Here is a 20,201-nt window from a genome sequence, read left to right on the forward strand (position 1 = left end):
CTGACCTTGTGATCTACCCGCCTCGGCCTCCCAAAGTGCTGGGATTACGGGCGTGAGCCACTGCGCCCAGCCTCGTTTGCCTTTTAAGCTCAAGCATCACCTGTCGGTAAGTATCCCCTACCCTCTCAGATCCCCTCTTCTTTGACCCCACAACACCCTCTACTTAACTGCAGTAAATTTTAGAACAAGAAAAATTTTAGCAAACATTTTAAACAAAATCTGCACCAAAAACCTCTATTATAGCTATCTATAGGTACAAAAGTACAATATATCCTTCTATCACCCAACACTCATACTCACCATATCATTGGGATGGACCAAAAACAAATAGATCCCTGGATGTTTGTCAAACACCTGAAAGGAGCAATTGGCTTGTTCCATCCGACAAAGTGCTTCAACACATAACTCGTCTAAAAGGAAAAAAATAAGTAAAATATATAAATCTTATCATCTTATCAAGATTACCTAAATTAGGTTCCTGGGGTTATTCTGTAAATAAATAAAAATTTGCTTTTTTTTTTTCCAAATTGAGGCATAAAAATGCTTATATTGTAAATGCAGGAACAATATTTACCTATCTGACAAGCTAAATCAGTTGGTCATAGCGTGTTCTTGGAAATTATTCTGATCTTATTAGAATAGATCCCTTTTTTGCCGGGTGTGGTGGCTCACGCCTGTAATCCCAGCACTTTGAGAGGCCAAGGTGGGCAGATCACCCGAGGTCAGTAGTTCGACTGACCAACATGCAGAAACCCCATCTCTACTAAAAATACAAAATTAGCCAGGCACGGTGGCGCATGCCTGTAATCCCAGCTACTCAGGAGGCTGAGGCGGGAGAATCGCTTGAACTCAGGAGGTGGAGGCTGTGGAGAGCCAACATCGTGCCATTGCACTCCAGCCTAAGCAACAAGAGCAAAACTGTCTCCAAAAAAAAAAAAAAAAGATTGTATCTGTTTATTTACACTTAGGATAATTATCTCCATAGGGAATGTATAAAGGACCTGTAACCATATGGTTGTAAGTCCAATTCCATTTGTATTTTATGTTTTGATCCACCTAGACTTTATCTGACACAAAAATAAGGAACAAAGTCAGCTTTACCCCTAAGCGACTAGCTGTCCCATTCTCATTTACTGAACAATCCATTTACCCTTTCAGATGAATCAACTTTAACTGTAAAATTTCAAAAAAAATTATCATTTCTTATTTCCAATAATATAGTTTTTTCACTAGGGGCACTGGCTGGCTTTGGGGATTAGAAAAGCACGAAGGGCGCTCCTGGGATGTTGATAATGTTTTGATTTTTGATCTGGATGCTGGCTACACAAATGTGTTCGATTTGCAAAAAAAACAAAAAAGCCAAACATATACTTTTATGGATATTCTTTAATACTTGAAAAAAATCTTAGAATTTTCAAATCTAGTTACTTCGAATTTATTGGTTTAGACAAAACTGACTCGCACTTTTAGATCTACTTTTCAGTTTACTGAAAATACAGTAAATAAACAAGATAAATAACAGTACAGGAAAGAAATCAGAAAAATCCATAAAGTGTGTTATTCTACAGGGCAAATATATGGCCTCCCCCAACAAGTCAGACTCATGGCCAAAAAAAAGATGAGGGCACAAGTTGGTTTCTGTACACAGTTGGCATGTGCAGGGGTTTGGTTCCAGGGTACCAAAATCCACACCACACACAGCTGAGTCCTGCAGTTGGCCCTGAGAAACCAGCATATACCTAAAGTCGACCCTCCAGAGATGTGGGTTTTGTAACCCATAAATACTGTATTTTTGATTCCACTTTGGTTGAAAAAAGATCCATGTATGACAGGATCTGCACAGTTCAAGGGTCAACAAAGATTGTTTTTGGGTTTTTTAGAGACAGGGTCTTGCGCTGTTGCCCAGAATGAAGTACAGTGGTGTGCTCATGGCTCACCACAGGCTCAACCTCCTGGGCACAAATGATCCTCCCACCTTAGCCTCCTGAGTACCTAGGAATACAGGCATGTGCCATCACATCCAGCTAAATTTTTTTTTTTGTAGAGATGGGGGAGGGAGGGTATTGCTATGCTGCCGAGGCTGAGAAGGACTGTTTTGAATTAAAAGAACTATGTACCAAATGCACTGTGTGGTCCCTGACTAGATTCTAATTTAAGCAAATCAGCCAAAAACACATTTTGCAACTATTGGGAAAATATGAAAATGAACTAGATTTTAGTATTGTTATTTTGGGCCAGGCCTGCTGGCTCACACCTATAATCTCAGCACTTTAGGAGGCCGAGGTGGGCAGATCGCTTGAGGTCAGGAGATTGAGACCAGCCTGGCCAACATGGCGAAACCCTGTCTCTACTAAAAATACAAAAAGTGAGCCAGGCGTGGTGGCGGGCGCCTGTAGTCCCAGCTGCTCAGGAGGCTGAGGCAGGAGAATCGCTTAAATCCAGGAGGCGGAGGGTGTCATGAGCCAAGATCGTGCCACTGCACTCCAGCCTGGGTGACAGTGAGACTCTTAAAAAAAAAAAAAAGGTATTGTTAGATTTGATAGGTTAGGGAAACGTCTTTACTTTCAAGAGATTCATATTATGAACTACAAATATCAACAACCAAAATCTAGACAGTTATAATAAGCCATGCCATGGTGGTTAATGAAAATTACCACAGAATAGCATTTCCCAACCAGGGGTAATTTTATACCTTACCCCCTCAAGGCCGGGCGCGGTGGCTCAAGCCTGTAATCCCAGCACTTTGGGAGGCCGAGACGGGCGGATCACGAGGTCAGGAGATCGAGACCATCCTGGCGAACACGGTGAAACCCCGTCTCTACTAAAAAATACAAAAAACTAGCCGGGCGAGGCGGCGGGCGCCTGTAGTCCCAGCTAGTCGGGAGGCTGAGGCAGGAGAATGGCGTAAACCCGGGGGGCGGAGCTTGCAGTGAGCTGAGATCCGGCCACTGCACTCCAGCCCGGGCGACAGAGCCAGACTCCGTCTCAAAAAAAAAAAATAATAATAATTTTATACCTTACCCCCTCAAAAGGGATATTCAGCAACGTCTGGAGATATTTTTGGTTGTCACAAAGGAGACAGGGAGTGCTACCGGCATTTAGTAGACAGAGGCCAGGGATACTGCTACACATCCCACAATGGATGGCAGAGCCCCACAGCAAAGGATTACCCAAAATGTCACCAGTGCAAGGCTGAGAACCTCGCCACAGATAAATTACAAGAATGAAAATTATTATTATTATTATTACTATTTTTTAAGACAGAGTCTCCCTCTGTCACCCAGGCTGGAGTGCAGTGGCACAATCTTGCTTCACTGCAACCTCCGCCTTCCAGGTTCAAGTGATTCTCCTGCCTCAGCCTCCTGAGTAGCTGGGATTACAGGTGCCTGCCACCACACCTGGCTAATTTTTCTATTTTTAGTAGAGATGGGGTTTCACTATGTTAGCAAGGCTGGTCTCAAACTCCTGACCTCAGGTGATCCGCCCGCCTCAGCCTCCCAAAGTGTTGGGATTACAGGTGTGAGCCACCATGCCCGGCAAGAATGAAAATTATTAATAATTAAACAAATAGATGAACAGATACGTAATAAAGCAAATATAGCAAAATGTTAACAACCGTATAATCTATGTGATGGGTATATGCTGTTCACTCTATAATTTACTTTTCTATGTTAAAAAAATTTCACAACAAAATGTTGGGAGCCAGGCATAGTGGCTTAGCCTTATAATCCCAGCAATTTGCGAAGCTGAGGTGGGAGGACTGCTTGAGCCCAGGAGTTCAACACCAGCCTGGGCAACACAGTCAAACTTCATCTCTACAATAGATACAACATAAAATTAGCTGGACGCAACGGCACACACCTGTACTCCCAGCTACCCACAAGGCTCAGGCAGGAATATTACTTGAGCCCAGGGGGTAGAGGCTGCAGGGTGCCATGACTGCGCCACTGCACTTCAGCCTAGGAGACAGAGCAACACCCTGTCTCTAAAAAAAAAAAAAAAAAAAAAAAAAACTTCAGTTGCCCTCTGAACAAGATAAGTTTGAACTGTGCACCTAAAAACAGATATTCTGTGTTTGAACTCAAAAAATCAAAAATGTTGGAAAAAAATGAAGTCCTAATTATTTATCCTAAGTTTAGCAAACAAATTTGCAATAAGCCTAAATTCTTATGATACTAAAATAATAAAACTGAAATAACTTGAGGAACCATCAAGATACTCACTAACACGTTCATGTAGAAGCAAATAAGGATATTTCAGTATTTCAAGAAGAGGAACTCGAAGCTTATTTTCAAAGTCTTGTCCAGTGATGTCAAACAGTGGCATCTCTCCATTGTTGTCTACTATATATAACTCATCATCATCTCCAATTTCTGCCTTCATGGATTTTTCAAAGTGATTTATCAGACGTAAGGTTTCCAATTCCCATAAAACCTGAAGGAAAATAAATGGGCAGTGTGCGTTATGTCTTATCATCAACAAAATACACTGAATGTGATCACCCAGAAAGCCTTTTCCTAAGTACAAAAATTCTGAAATGTAAAGTATTAGAGATTGTATTTTAGATTGAAAGAAAACTATTTAAATGTGACCACTTTTATGAAAAATGAGTATACACAGTATGAGATGCTGGCCAGGCACAGTGGCTCACACCTGTAATCCCAGCATTTTGGAAGGCTGCAGTAGGAGGACTGTTTTAGGCCAGGAGTTCGAGACCAGTCTGGGTAGCAAAGAAAGACCCTGTCACTAACAACAACAACAAAAAATTATAGAAAAATTACCTAGGTGTGGTGCATGCCTACAGTCCCAGCTACTCTGGAGGCTAAGGCAGAAGGATCACTTGAGCCCAAGAATCTGAAGCTACAGTGAGCTATGATTGTGCCACCGTACTCCAGCCTGGATGACAGAGGGACACCCTGTCTCTAAGAGAAAAAGAAAACAGCCCAGGTGCGGTAGCTCACACCTGTAATCCCAGCACTTTGAGAGGCTGAGGTGGGCGGATCACCTGAGGTCAGGAGTTCGGGACCACCCTGACCAACATGGAGGAACCTCGTCTCTACTAAAAATACAAAAATAGCCAGACGTGGTGGTGCATGCCTGTAATCCCATACTCGGGTGGCTGAAGCAGGAGAATCGCTTGAACCCAGGAGGCAGAGGTTGCAGTGAGCAGAGATCGCGCCATTGCACTCCAGCCTGGGCAACAACAGCTCAACTCCGTCTCAAACAAAAAACCAAACAAACAAAAAAAAAAACAACAAAAAAACAAAAAGTAGGGCCGGGCGCGGTGGCTCAAGCCTGTAATCCCAGCACTTGGGAGGCCGAGACGGGCGGATCACGAGGTCAGGAGATCGAGACCATCCTGGCTAACACAGTGAAACCCCGTCTCTACTAAAAATACAAAAAAAAATTAGCCAGGCGTGGTGGCGGTGCCTGTAGTCCCAGCTACTCGGGAGGCTGAGGCAGGAGAATGGCGGGAACCCGGGAGGCGGAGCTTGCAGTGAGCCGAGATCGCGCCACTGCACTCCAGCCTGGGCGACAGAGAGAGACTCCGCCCCAAAAAAAGAAAGAAAAAAAAAAAAAAGTAGTATGGGATGTTTGAACAAATTTTTTTTTTGAAACAGAGTCTTGCCCTGTCGCCCAGGCTGGAGTGCAATGATGCGGTTTCAGCTGACCTCAATCTTGGCCTCCCGGGTTCAAGCGATTCTCCTACTTCAGCCTCCTGAGTAGCTGGGATTATAGGCGCCCGTCACTGCACCTGGCTAATTTTTGTATTTTTAGTAGAGACGGAGTTTCACCATGTTGGCCAGGCTGGTCTCGAATTGCTGACCTCATGATCTGCCTGCCTCGGCCTCCCAAAGTGCTGGGATTACAGGCATAAGCCACAGCACCAGGCCTTAAACACTTCTCCTGTAGAATTTTTCTATAAATATCTCAGCATCCCTATCAACTATATTCAAAAAAAAAAAAAAAGAGAAGCTGTTAAACGCAAAACCGAGGCCCTTCTACGTCTTCCCTTCTACGTTCTAGCCATAGCTAACTACCTTAGCACAGCTTGTAGTATAAAGACGCTGGATAGCTTCATAATTAGAAAACCTTACAAAATGCACGTTTCTCAACACCAATCCATTAGTAATCATCCTCTCCTCTATATACTGCACATATCTCTATGGTCTACGTTCTGTTTTTCATCAAATAAATAAACCAAATATTCAAAGCCAAATATTTAGAATTGTATCTTTCACTTTGGTTATTATGACTGGAAAATATGCTTGCCCTTAGAGGTTTATGCCATTTGCCCATTAAAAAAAGAAAAAAAAAAAGAAGTTATTATTACCAATTAAAAAAAAAAAAAAAACCCTGGCCCGGCGCAGTGGCCCACAGCTGTAATCCCAGCACTTGGGAAGCCAAGGTGGGCAGATCACCTGAGGTCAGGAGTTTGAGACCAGCTGGGTCAACATGGTAAAACCCCATCTCTACTAAAAATAAAAAATTAGCCGGGTGTGGTGGCACGTGCCTGTAGTCCCAGCTACTTGGGAGGCAGAGGCAGGAGAATCACTTGAACCCACCCGGGAGGCAGAGGATGAAGTGAGCCAAGATTGCACAACTGCACTCCAGCCTGGGCAACAGAGTGAGACTCTGTCTCAAAAAGAAAAAAAAAGGAAAAACCATTAACAAAAACCCAGGCCAAGGCCGGGCGCGGTGGCTCAAGCCTGTAATCCCAGCACTTTGGGAGGCCGAGACGGGCGGATCACGAGGTCAGGAGATCGAGACCATCCTGGCTAACACGGTGAAACCCCGTCTCTACTAAAAAATACAAAAAAAAAACTAGCCGGGCGAGGTGGCGGGCGCCTGTAGTCCCAGCTACTCGGGAGGCTGAGGCAGGAGAATGGCGGGAACCCGGGAGGCGGAGCTTGCAGTGAGCCGAGATCGCGCCACTGCACTCCAGGCCGGGCGACAGAGCCAGACTCCGTCTCAAAAAAAAAAAAAAAAAAACCCAGGCCATTCAGATACATGCATGTATTATAGCACTGACCAAAAAATTATGAAACAAATCCCCTCCCAATGACTCTATTTCATTAAATTATTTTATACCAATGTGACTAAAAGTGACAGATCATAAAATTCTGATCCAGGTTTCAATTCCATCAGTGATAAACATTTACTCAGCACCTACTATGTGCCAGGCAATGAGTTAGGTACTTGACTTATATTAGCCTTCAAAGTCAGCCAGGAATGGTGGCTCATGCCTGTAATTCCAACACTAGGGGGCCAAGGCGGGAGGATCACTTGAGCTCAAGAGTTCAGGACCAGCCTGGGCAAAATAGTAAGACCTCGTTTCTACAAAAAAATTTTTAAAATTAGCAGAGCATGGTGGCACATGCCTGTAGTCCCAACTACTCAGGAGGATGAGATGGGAGGATGGCTTGAGTCAAGAAGGCTGAGGCTGCAGTGAACCGTGATCTCACCACTGCACTTCCAGCCTCGGCAACAGAGCAAAGACCTTGTCTCCAAAACTTAGCAAAACAAACTATGAAAACCCATGTGGCCCATGGAAAATCATGAGCAGCACTTTCACTTTCAGGAATTTGTCCTAAGAATATACTCAAATGTGTAAAATGATATATGTATAATCGCTCCACTGCACTCCAGTCTGAGTGACAGAGTGAGACTCCATCTCTAACAATAAAAACAAACAAAAAAACCCCCACAAAGTTGCAATCATATCATCATTTCTCTGAATATCCAACAGAGTTCAAACTTATTCTCTTCCTAGCTGTCACGCTCTGAAAAATATTGCCCATCTGATATAAATTACCTCATGCAAGAATGGCAATTCATCTCTTGCTTTGTGGTATTCTGCCACACACTCTAAGCAGTAGCAGAGATCTTCGTCAGCTGTTTGAAATTCACTGGATGGAGTGTTGGAAGCATAGCGCTTTAGGAAGTCAACGGTGGAACCACCACCTGGAGTACACCAACAACATGTGCTCATTCTGTACCTACAGCCAGAAAAGACGACATCAAGAAGGAAATGACATCAAGAAGAAAACCAACTTCAGACCGTCTGTGTGTCAAGAACAGGTACACTTCCAACTTGTGACCCTGGTTTCAATTTAAAATGTGTCACTAAAGCCCAAATCTTCTGCTGGCTGGCTTATCAATCACTGAACTCACTAAACTAAAAAAAAACCCTTCCATTGTTGACATATGAAAAATTCAGAAAAATGAAAGCATTATAAAAGGAGTAAGTATCATAAGGCAACATAAAGTTGTGCTACAGAGAAGGCTCAAAACTACACAGTACTGATAGAAAATATACAGAGACCCAGACTTATCAACATTTTCAAAGTACAGATTTTGGAGTGGGGAAAAAAGTTACCAAGTATGAACTTAAGTTCATTTCATAAACTGAAAGGGCCTCATGCATCCTCACCAGGAGTGATGTCACCCTCAGAGAGATCTAAAACTAGTTAGTGGGACGTGAAAAAATCCTCCTCTTTCAGATATAAAGCTCAGATAAACAGACAGTACATAAAGAAAGACACAATATATTGGTAGTATTAAAATTCACAGGAGGGCAGTTTTTAAAAATGTTTAAAAACTCTCCATTCAGGGAGAAAGAAGGTTAGAAGGAGGTTAAAACACCTAAGTAAGGCGGTGGCTCACACCTGCAATCCCAGCACTTTGGAAGGCCGAGGTGGGCTTGCTTCAGGTCAGCAGTGCGAGACCAGCCTGGCCAACATGGTGAAACCCTATCGCTACTAAAAAAAATACAAAAATTAGCTGTTGGTGCGCATCTGCAATTCCGCTACTCGGGAGGCTGAGGCAGGAGTATCGCTTGAACCTGGGAGGCAGAGGTTGCAGTGAGCCAAGACTGCGCCACTGCACTCCAGCCTGGGTGACAGAATGAAATTCTGTTGCCGGGCGCGGTGGCTCAAGCCTGTAATCCCAGCACTTCGGGAGGCCGAGGCGGGTGGATCACGAGGTCAGGAGATCGAGACTATCCTGGCTAACATGGTGAAACCCCGTCTCTACTAAAAATACAAAAAATTAGCTGGGCGTGGTGGCGGGCACCTGTAGTCCCAGCTACTTGGGAGGCTGAGGTGGGAGAATGGCGTGAACCCGGGAGGTGGAGCTTGCAGTGAGCCGAGATCACGCCACTGCACTCCAGCCTGGGAGACACAGCGAGACTCCGTCTCAAAAAAAAAAAAAAAAAAAAAAAAAGAATGAAATTCTGTCTCCAAAAAAAAAAAAACCTAAGTGAAGACATCAGGTATGTGGGAAGGGAAACGTGGCAGTGTGAGATTTTTGAGTATCACCATCACCCTAAACTTAAGAATACATAATCTTTACCAACAGGAAAAATAAAACATCTCAATAGAAAATAGGCTTGGCTGCTGAGGCTTCTGTGGCATAAAGCTAGTTCCTAAAATAAAGTGATTTCTAAAAATTCTTTAATTTCTTTTTATACCCACAATTAAATAATCATTTAGAAATGCATAAGCAAATACATTGTCATATGAATTGATTTCTTAAAATTTATTAAATATTACTTTTACTTATGCTTTTGAAGGGGTATGCTTTCTTCATGGTTCTAAAAAAAATTCAGGGTAGCTTTCAACATTAAAGTACATACACAAAAGGACATTTAAAAATGAGATTTCAAAAAACAAAATCAAAACTTCTTTAGAAGGAATTTCATTTCACTAAGTTCTACATTAGGAGCTTCCGGAAAGCAGAGAAAAAGGGTAACATGAGTTACAGTTCTCATCGAAGTTGGGGAGAAAAAGAGTATGCAGTGATAGCCGCAGAGTACCGCCCTTTCCTGACACTAACTCTAATTCAATTACATTTTATTAAGGCCTCCTAGTACAGGGGCACTGCAGACCAGGAAATGCCAAGTAACATGGGATAAGATCTTCAATATATTTCTGCAGAATTTAAAACTGTTTTATTCAAAAGAAGAATTACTTATACCTAAGAGGCTAATATCACACTACTAGTAAGTTAACAGCTTGCAGAAGCTGGTTTTTTTCTGGCGACCTAGTTTGACATGGAAAGCAAACTTAGAAGACATAAGAACAGAAAGTGAAACTTCAAGGAGGTTTCTCAAACATCGTTTTAAGCATGATCTCAGCAGCTAACAGACTGCAGTCGATTTAAGATCTGAAAACCTTAAGTGGGACTACCATGCAAATAAAATGTTGCGTACTTCTTTTCCCACTTACCTTACTTGAAACTCTTAAGGTTGTGTACTTTACTAACAAAGGAGACAACAAAAGAAACCTTCTATTAAGAAAATTACAGAATTTACTTTTTAGTTCACTCAGAAAAAGAGCCTATTTCCACAACGGAAAAAGCAAGACTAAATTTTCTCAAAGCATATGGGAGTTACTACCAAAATAGGTGAGTGTCGTGGTATCTCGAAGATAATGGAGAACACTGCTGCAGAGCACACCAAGAGAACATATGCTTCCGTAGTTCTTCTTCAAAAGGCTGTGTGTGTGGTTTTTGTCGTCAAACTTAAAATCATCACTGGCCTAATGGCTAAGCCCAGGAAATCTCAATAGGGCATATTTTGTCTTTTAGGGAGAAAATAATTGCTTCTAAACTACTGTGAATCCTGTTAAGCTTTTGTACAACTCAGTTCTTCTTGAGGTCTATTTTGTTAGTTTCATCAGACTGTAACCGCTTGGAATCATTACTGAATGACAAACGGGTGTGTCCAGACAATGCTCAAGCTGCAAAACCAAAATTAAAGCAACTCTCTGAGCACCCACCAAAAAGAGAGGTAATGTGTCAAAACCAAAAATATAGGATGCTTCACCACAGGTATAACTGTAACTTTCTACAGACTTATCCTTAGGCTATCCATTTCTCAATATTAGCCAGAAACTTCAAATACACTTCTCAGTTAAACATCCGGAAGTTTAGATTCACTACCTCCCACTTTAGCTCCTTTGCACTCTGGCTTCTACCCTTATACTCCACTGAATTTCAGGTCCCTAGCAATCTCTACATTACCAATCCAACAGGTTCCTTACCTGACTCTGCTAAAGCATATGAAAATGCTGCACATGCTTTCCTTACCCACAACACACCATTTTTTGGACACCACTTCTACCCAATCTCCTTCATAATTACCCCTGCCTTTGTTACTCATATAAATACTAAAGTTTTTGAAGGCTTGTCCTGAGAATTCTCACCTCTTCACTCAGTACTCTCTTTCTGGGTGACCTACTTCAAACCACTGCTTCAACTACTGCCTAGATTGAAGCTGCCCAAAGACTGAGAATGTATTGTAAAACTTAACGCAGGTAGGGTGCGGTGGCTCACGCCTGTAATCCCAACACTTCGGGAGGCTGAGGTGGGTGGGAACTCGAGGTCAAGAGATCGAGGCCATCCTGGCCAATATGGTGAAACCCTGTCTCTACTAAAAATACAAAAATTAGCTGGGCATGGTGGCACACACCTGTAGTCCCAGCTACTGGGGAGGCTGAGGCAGAATTGCTTGAACCCGGGAGGCGGAGGTTGCAGTGAGCCAAGATGGCACCACTGCACTCCAACCTGGCAACAGAGCAAGACTCCTCCCAAAAAAAAAAAAAAAAAAAAAACTTAATGCAATGATGCGCTGTGTTCCACCTACTCAATAACTGACAGCCTAGCCTAGAACTCCAAACAGATACATTCAATATCCAACTGCATACAGTGTATCTCTACTCAGGTGTCTGAGGGGCACCTCAAAGTAAACATGACCAGAACCCAACGAAGTCCTTCCCTTGAATCTGTTATTTGTTCTATATTCCCTTGTTGATGACATTACGATCCATTCAATTTTCAAATCAGTAACCTAGGAATTACCCTATACACTCCTTCTCCCTCAGCCGCAATCTCTGAGCTCTAGAGCCTACCCCTTAATTACTTCTCTACTTTCTTCTCAGCGCAACCGCCACTGCCTTAGTTCAATACATTTTCATCATTTGCCTGGATTACTGAAGAAGCCTAAATGATCCGTCTCTTGTTTGATCGCCACCAATTCCTCCTGCAAAATGCTGCCAGAGGCCAAAGCCCCAAACTGGACTTCGAAAGCACAAATGACTCTTCCTCCAATGTTTGGATAAAATTCAAATTGTTGAGCTCAATACACACAAGGCCCGCGATGATCCAGCTTCCACATCATCTCTTTCCTCCACACTTACCTCCTTTCACTTGCTCTTCCTAAAACCATTCACGGTGACTGGTACTCCCTGCCTTCAGGGAAGCTCTTCCATTTGCCTTGAAAACCCATCCTCCTACCTCTACCTGGTTCTTAACTGTGAACGCACGTCAGACTTACCTCAGGAACTTAAAAAAAAAAGTAGAAAAGATCCTGTGGATAAGATTATTTCCCTTTTAAAGAACTCCACTAAGATTCCAAGAGAAAGCTGGATTTGATAACAAGCAGTGTGCAAGCCCTCCCTGGGTGTCATCACGTCTGGGGGCCTGTCCGACCTGTCCTCTCTTCCGGTCTGTCTCTGATGACCACCTTCTCCATCCCTTCAGGACTCTGCACACGTTTCCATCATTACACTTACCTTGGCCCTCTGAACTCCTGTTAAAAACAAAACAAATTATTACCTGGGCAAATGGCCTACAGAAAAGTGATCGTCTCAGCTGGGCTTAGTTGTGAACAAACACGGATTTGCATTCATATATGCCCAGACTCTGGCCCCAGAAGAACATCTCTGAAATTAAAAAACAAAAAACAAAATTGTTAAGTGGTATTTATACTCTATCTCATCTGAGCCTGGTATCAATCCTATTACAGACAGACACTGCTGGCTGATGAGGAAGCCCAGATAGGTTAGACAACTTGGCTGTGGACTTCCAGGTAACAGCAGAACTGCAATTCTGACTCCCAGTTCCACAGGCGGATATCCGCCCTCACAGGGATAGCTAGGTACTGAACCAAAAATCCAAGTTACTAGCCAGCACAGGTAACATCAGTCCTAGGATCGTCAGCTGTATCACTTATCAAATACCACACTCGGCCTTCTCCTTGTGGAGCTCCTTTCCCTCAAGGCAGTCATCCCCGTTTCACTTGGGTCATGCAAATTTCTGGGCACATCGGTAGATTCCAGAAGTTGGGGAGGACGCACAAAGCCCTGTGGCCAGCAGCAAAATCTCCAGCCCCTCCTAGTGGGAGAAACAGCCTCTCCTTCAAACCAAGGGACCGGTTGGGTGCAACGACTCGGAAGGTCCCTGGAGTAGCTGACCCCAGCCTGGGCAACACAGTCAGGCCCTGTCTCTGCAACACATACTTTTTTTTTAATTAGCCGGGCGTGGTGGCTGGCGCCTGTGGTCCCAGCTACCCGGGGCGGAGGGGGGGGGGGGGGGTTTGAGGCGGATGGATCGCTGGAGCCCAGGAAGTCGAGGTTGCAGCGAGCCGTGACTGCTCCACTGCACTTCAGCCTGGGTGACGAGAGCGAGACCCTGTCTCAAAAAAAAAAAAAAAAGGAGAAAATAAAAGAAAAAACAACAAACGGAGGGACTCCGGGCGGGAGGTAGGCGAGGGTATGGAGGGGACGCACACTTTCCACCCCGGGACCTCCCGCTCAGTCCCAAGGAAACTACGCAGTGGCCACATCAAAAAACAGCTCACACGAGACCGCACTGTAAACAACGGAAGGAAAGACGGTCGCAGCGGCCGGGTCCAGCGCGCAGGAAGGCAACAGGCGGCCGCTAGCCGTCAAGGGGTGCTCCCGCCCCCGCGCCGAGGGAAGCGGCCAAGCCCGCGCCGACTCTGCCCACATCCGCCCACCGGGACCTACGCGCCGCGATGGTTCCCCGACGCGGCCCTGCAAGCACAGGCCGCGTCTACGCTCACGCCCGCCCGGCCTGCAGCTTCCAGCCCACCGCTCCCCTCACCGCGCTCGGCCTGGCCTCGGCCTCTAGCCCACCTCCATGCCGGGCCCTGCTATCGGCCACCAGCGGAAGTGCGGGCCCGCAGCCGCAGCTACCAACCAGCCGCTGCCGCGAGGTAGGCCCCGCCCCCCGCACCAAGTCGGCCGGCCGCAGGCCCCGCCCCGGCTGCTGCTTTCAGATTTCTGTGCCCTCAGTGGGCGGGGCATGGGAAGAGCAGCCGCCGTGCACCGCCCACGCCGGGCGCTGGCGTCACGTCCGGACAGCTGCGGCCCGACCAATCCCGAGTCCCCGTCAGAGTGGACGGGGAGAGTTTGCCGCGGAACCTTGACCTCGGCCCCGTCCCGGGCTTCCCGCGGGCGGGGCGACTCCGGGATGAGCCGCGCCGCGGGTGGGGTCAGCCCCTACCTGCTGGCCATTTCCGTTCCTGTTTCTTCTTTTGTCCACGTCTCAGGTGTCTCAGCGGATGTACTACGGTGACGAAGTAATTTTTCTCTTTAGCTTTAAAGACCTAAAATGTAAATTATGGAAACGTGTAATTTCGGAGGAACATATGTATATCTTTTATGCTACAGAAAGGGAGTCCTTAGGTCTTGCGAACAACGCGCGCGATGCGCAACACAGCAGAGTAAATCTTCCAATCCCACCGCTTTGGGAGGCCCAGGCGGGAGGCTCGCTTGAGCCCGCAGTTCAGAGAGACCGGCCTGTGCAACATAGCGAGACACCCGTGTCTACAAAAACAAAAAAAGTTAAAATTTAGCCACCGAGACCGGGCGCGGTGGCTCACGCCTGTAATCCCAGCACCTCGGGAGGCCGAGGCGGGCGGATCACCTGAGACCAGGAGTTCGAGACCAGGCAGACCAACATGGTGAAACTCCGTCTGTACTGAAAATAAAAAAAATTACCTGGGCGTGGTGGCGGGCGCCTGTAATCCCAGCTACTCAGGAGGCTGAGGCATGAGAATGGCTTGAACCCGGGAGGCAGAGGTTGCTATAAGCCGAGATCGCGCCACTGCACTCCAGCCTGGGCAAAGGAGCGAGATTCTCAGGAGAAAAAAAAAAAAAAAAAAAATGAGCACCTATGGGCCCAGCTTCTTGGGAGGCTGAGGCGGGAGGCTCCATTAAGCCCAGGAGATCGGGACTGTAGCGAGCCGTGACTGTGTCACTACACTCCAGGCTGGGGAACAAAGCAAGACCGTGTCTCAGAAAAGTCTATAAATAAATAAAAAAGTAAAATAACAAAGTGCAGTGGCGCAATCTCGGCTCACTGCAACCTCCGCCTCCTGGGTTCAAGCAAATTCTCCTGCGTCAGCCTCCCTAGTAGCTGGGATTACACCCGGCTAATGTTCACGTTTTTAGTAGAGACGGGGTTTCACCATGTTGGCCAGGATGGTCTCAAACTCCCAACCTCAAGTGATCCCCCCCGCCTCGGCCTCCCAAAGTGCTGGAATTACAGGCGTGAGCCACCACGCCCGGCCCCTACCCCCTTTTAGTAACGCCTACTACTGACCCCGATGATGCAGCGTCACCATCTTACAGTGAATAGAGGAGACAGGGAAATTAAACAATTAGTAGTGACCCAGGTGATAAAGAAAAGAGGCCGAGATGGGCCTCTTTTGGGAAAAGTGGGTCAGATACAGCCTTACCGAGGAGAACCCTGGACTGAAGATGAGGAGCAAGCCCGGGGGGAACACTGCGGGAACGGCCCCAGGCAAAGGAAGATTCTGGGAAGGGGGCGTGGCTTGTTGGAAGGGCGTGGTGGCCGTTATGCAAATTTAACCGTCCAGGGAGCAGCACGCGTTGACCGTTATTTTCCTCTTTTCTAGTTACTCTTCATCCTGTCAAATATTTTGAACATATTTTAATTGTTTTACCATATAACACTAATACACCAACGCAGCCTTATACCAACACGTCATAAAATATAATTTTTTTTTTTTTTTGAGACGGAGTCTCGCTCTGTCGCCCAGGCTGGAGTGCAGCGGCGCCATCTCGGCTCACAGCAAGCTCCGCCTCCCGGGTTCACGCCATTCTCCTGCCTCAGCCTCCTGAGTAACTGGGACTACAGGTGCCGCCACCGCGCCCGGCTAGTTTTTTGTGTTTTTAGTAGAGAAGGGGTTTCACCATGTTAACCAGGATGGTCTCAGTCTCCTGACCTCGTGATGCGCCCGCCTCGGCCTCCCAAAGTGCTGGGATTACAGGCGTGAGCCACTGCACCCGGCCATAAAATATAATTTATATCATTTTTTTTAATGGAGAAAAGTGCCATGAAGGTCACGTGTGCCCAGAGCCCACAAAAGTCATAATTTCCTCCTGCCCCTGAAGTCCTCTGTGGGCCTTGTCATCTTCCCACATTTGTTTTTGTCTGTAAACAACATATAAGTTTTACATGCTGCTTAACTCTGTATATGGAATTATGGAGGATGTATTTTTCTGCAAATTGCTTTTTACACTCAACGTTATGTCCTGAGACTCATTGATTCAAGGTGCATTCAGGGATTGTTGAGCCTAAAACTTACACAACCTGTAGAATGTTAAACAGAAGCACTGTAATAGAATTTGTAAATATAAAATTAGAAATGAAAATTAATACTTATTTGGAATGAATAAATAAGTACAAATTACAAACTTCTAAAGCTGATGAAGCCATAAACATGGCTGGGCGCGATGGCTCAGGCCTGTAATCCCAGCACTTTGGGAAGCTGAGGTGGGCAGATCACCTGAGATCAGGAGTTCAAGACCAGCCTGGCCAACATGGTGAAACCTGGTCTCTACTAAAAATACAAAAATTAGCCAGGCTTTGCGGTGCGTGCCCGTAGTTCCAGCTACTTGGGAGACTGAGGCAGGAGAATGGCTTGAAACCGGGAGGCGAGGTTTGCAGTGAGCCGAGATTATGCCATGGCACTCCAGCCTGGGCAACAGAGACTCCATCTACCAAAAAACAAACAAACAAACAAAAGACTGGGAAGTATGAGTCCTCCAATATCTTTCTTCTTTTTCAAAATTGTTTTAGGTACTTAAGGTCCCTTGCTGTTCCATGTGAATATTTAGAATTGGCTTGTCCATTTCTGCAAATAAATAAGTACAAGCAGTTGGAATTTTTATAGGGATTGAATTGTATTTTTAGATACATCTGGGGAATCAATTGACACCTTAACAATATTAAGTATAGCAGATTCTCTAATAAGATCATTTTGTTCAATGTGGTTTTGTTATAACATTGATGAGAAAAAAAAATCCATTCCTGCCTAAGGCAACTTTCTGTTTTTTTTTTTGAAACAGAGTCTCCCTCTGTAGCCCAGGCTCTGTAGTGCAGTGGTGCAATCTCGGCTCACTGCAACCTCCGCCTCCCGGGTTCCAGTTCAAGCAATTCTCCTGCCTCAGCCTCCCAAGTAGCTGGGACTACAGGCGCGCACCACCACGCCCAGCTAATTTTTGTATTTTTAGTAGAGATGGGATTTCACCATGTTGGCCAGGCTGGTCTTGAACTCCTGACCTCGTGATCCGCCCTCCTCGGCCTCCCAAAGTGCTGGGATTACAGGCATGAGCCACCGCGCCTGGCCCCAAGATCACTTTGTGTGTGGAGTTTGCCCCTTCTTCCCGTGTCTGTGTGGATTTCCTCCAGGTACTGCGATTTCCTTCCCAATTCCAAAGATGTGCCAGTTAGGTTGTTTGGCGGGTCTACATCGTCCTAGTCTGAGTGAGCGTGGGTGTGTGTATGAGTGTATACCCTGCAAAGGGATGTCATCTTTTCCTTTTGCACCAGGAAAGATTCTGACCATCCGCGATGCTGAACTGGAATGAGTCGGTAGATTATTATCTTATTAATCTTATTAATAAATATGAGTCTTTTATTAATCTTTCTCGAATGTATAGCCAACATTTATTTCAATGTTTAATATTAGAAGTGTTTTGTGTGTTTATTTAGAAGTTTGGTCAGACTAAATGGCTTTTATGAGACAAGTCAGAACTTGCGGTTCAGAAGACAAACCCCACACACATTCAAGTGGATGAAAACAAGCCCTCTGCAAGGGCTCTGCCCTCCTCCTCCTCCTAGTTGTTATTTAGTTTCAGAATCTGTTTGATGTGTTGTTTTAATCCTATGTATATTTTACGGTTGTGACTTATCCATTGTTTGATTTTTGTACAAGAAAATCTTTGCTATAGAAATCAGCATACTATTTTTATCTGGAGAGAAGATATTATGGCAACTGAAACTATGGCCAGATGTTAGAGAAAAATGTATAAATGCCTTTTTACCGACCTGTCAGTCATATTACATTCATTTTATATTGGCTGACAATATCGAAAGTTTCTTTTTTTGTTTGTGTAAACTCTAATTTCTATCGAGGGGTCATGAATATTTAAAGTTGGTGTTTCATTACAAATCTCTCAGTATTGGTTCCTGATTTTTGCCAGGACTGTTATTCATTAAGCAAACAAATTCCACAGCCATTTAGGGGTAAAAGAGTAGTTTATTGATTTGAGGTATTTCTTCTTTTTTAATGTAGGTGTCTACAGCTATAATTTTTCCTTGGAACACTGCTTTTGCTACATCCCGTGGATTTTGGTATGTTGTATTTTTGTGTTCATTTGTCTCAAAGTATTTTATTTTATCTATTTATTTATTTTTGAGACAGAATCATTCTCTGTTGCCCTGGGTGAAGTGCGATGGCATGATCACAGCTCACTATAGCCTTGATATCCAGGGCTCAAGTGATCCTCCTACGTCAGCCTCCCAAATAGCTGGGACTACAGGCCAATGCCACCATGCCTGGTTGATTTTTTTTTTTTTTTTTTTTAGTAGAGACAAGGTCTTGCTTTGGTGCCCAAGCTGGGCTCAAACTCCTGAGCTGAAGCAGTTCTCCCACCTCAGCTTACCAAAGTGTTGGGATGACAGGTGTGAGACACCACACCCAGCCCAAAGTGTTTAGCTTCCTTTTTGATTTCTTCTTTGACTCCTTGGTTGTTTTAGAGCATGTTGTTTAATTTCCACATATTTTGGAATTTTTTTATCTTCCTTTTGTTATTTGTAGTTTCATTCTGTTGTGGTTAGAGAATATACTTTTCATGATTTCAGCCTTTTTAAATGTATGGCAAATTGCTTGGGGCCTAACATATGACCTTTTCTAGACAATGTTTCATGTGCACACGAGAAGAATGTGTATTCTGCTGCTGGTGGTTGGAATGTTATGTATATTCCTGTTAGGTCTAGTTGGTTTATAGTGTCATTCAATTCCTCTGTTTCTTTTTTTTTTTTGAGATGGGGTCTCGCGGTGTTTCCCAGGCTGGAGTGCGGTGGCACGATCTTGGCTCACTGCAAGCTCTTCCTCCCGGGTTCACGCCATTCTCCTGCCCAATTCCTCTGTTTCTTTAATGATCTTATGTCTGAGTGTTACATCCATTATTGAAAATGGGGTGTTAGGCTGGGCGTGATGGCTCACACCTGTAATCCCAGCACTTTGGGAGGCCGAGGCGGGCGGATCACGAGGTCAGGAGATCGAGACCAGCTTGACCAACATGTGAGACCCCATCTCTACTAAAAATACAAAAATTAGTGGGGCGCGGTGGTGGGTGCCTGTAGTCCCAGCTACTTAGGAGGCTAAGGCAGGGGAATCGCTTGAACCCAGGAGGCGGAGGTTGCAGTGAGCCAAGATCACACTACTGCACTCCAGCCTGGGCGACAGAGCTAGACTCCATCTCAAAAAAATAAATAAATAAAAATAGCTGGGCAAGATGGCAGGCACCTGTAGTCCCCAGCTACTCGGGAGGCTGAGGCAGGAGAATCACTTGAACCCAGGAGGTGGAGGTTGCAGTGAGCCATGACCATGCCATTGCACTCCAGCCTGGGCAACGAGATGATAACAACATCTCACAAAGAAAAAAAAAGAAAATGGGGTGTTAGGGCCAGGCACAGTGGCTCACACCTGTAATCCCAGCACTTTGGGAGGCCGAGGTAGGTGGATCGCTTGAGGTCCGGAGTTCACGACCAGCCTAGCAAACATGGTGTAACCCTGTCTCTACTAAACATACAAAAATTAGACAGGCGTGGTGACTCACGCCTGTGATTCTGGCTACTCAGGAGGCTGAGGCAGTAGAATTGCTTGAACCTGGGAAGCAGAGGTTGCAGTGAGCTGAGATTGCATCACTGCACTCCAGCTTGGGTGACAAAGCGAGACCCTGTCTTTAAAAACAAGAGAAAGAAAGAAAAGAAAAGCGAAAAAAAAGAAAATGGGGTGTTAAAGTCTCCAAATATTATTGTACATCTATTTATCCTTTCAATTTTATCAGTTTTTGCTT

The 20,201-nt window shown here is 45.1% G+C and overlaps 1 protein-coding gene across 7 annotated transcripts in view; it reads right to left on the reverse strand.

The window, feature by feature from the left end:
- Window positions 1-15,672, reverse strand: part of SETX (senataxin) — a 99,926-nt gene extending 84,254 nt beyond the window's left edge. For 5 of the 7 annotated variants that reach the window (XM_009187956.4, XM_009187954.4, XM_003911159.5 and 2 more), the window contains exons 1-5: window positions 13,909-14,021; window positions 12,619-12,725; window positions 7,817-8,000; window positions 4,224-4,434; window positions 301-410 (exon numbers count right to left, since the gene is read on the reverse strand). In XM_009187956.4, coding sequence (XP_009186220.2) covers window positions 301-410; window positions 4,224-4,434; window positions 7,817-7,993 — 498 coding nt within the window. In that variant the 5' untranslated portion in view covers window positions 7,994-8,000; window positions 12,619-12,725; window positions 13,909-14,021. Of the gene's footprint in view, window positions 1-300; window positions 411-4,223; window positions 4,435-7,816; window positions 8,001-12,618; window positions 12,726-13,908; window positions 14,051-14,310; window positions 14,414-15,547 lie in introns of those variants that run through there. The other 2 variants (XM_031654671.1, XM_017949528.3) reach the window with 2 other exon arrangements.
- Between the last annotated feature and the right edge of the window lie 4,529 nt (window positions 15,673-20,201).

The sequence above is a fragment of the Papio anubis genome, chromosome 13 (genome assembly GCF_008728515.1).
Source record: "Papio anubis isolate 15944 chromosome 13, Panubis1.0, whole genome shotgun sequence".
NCBI lineage: Eukaryota > Metazoa > Chordata > Mammalia > Primates > Cercopithecidae > Papio > Papio anubis.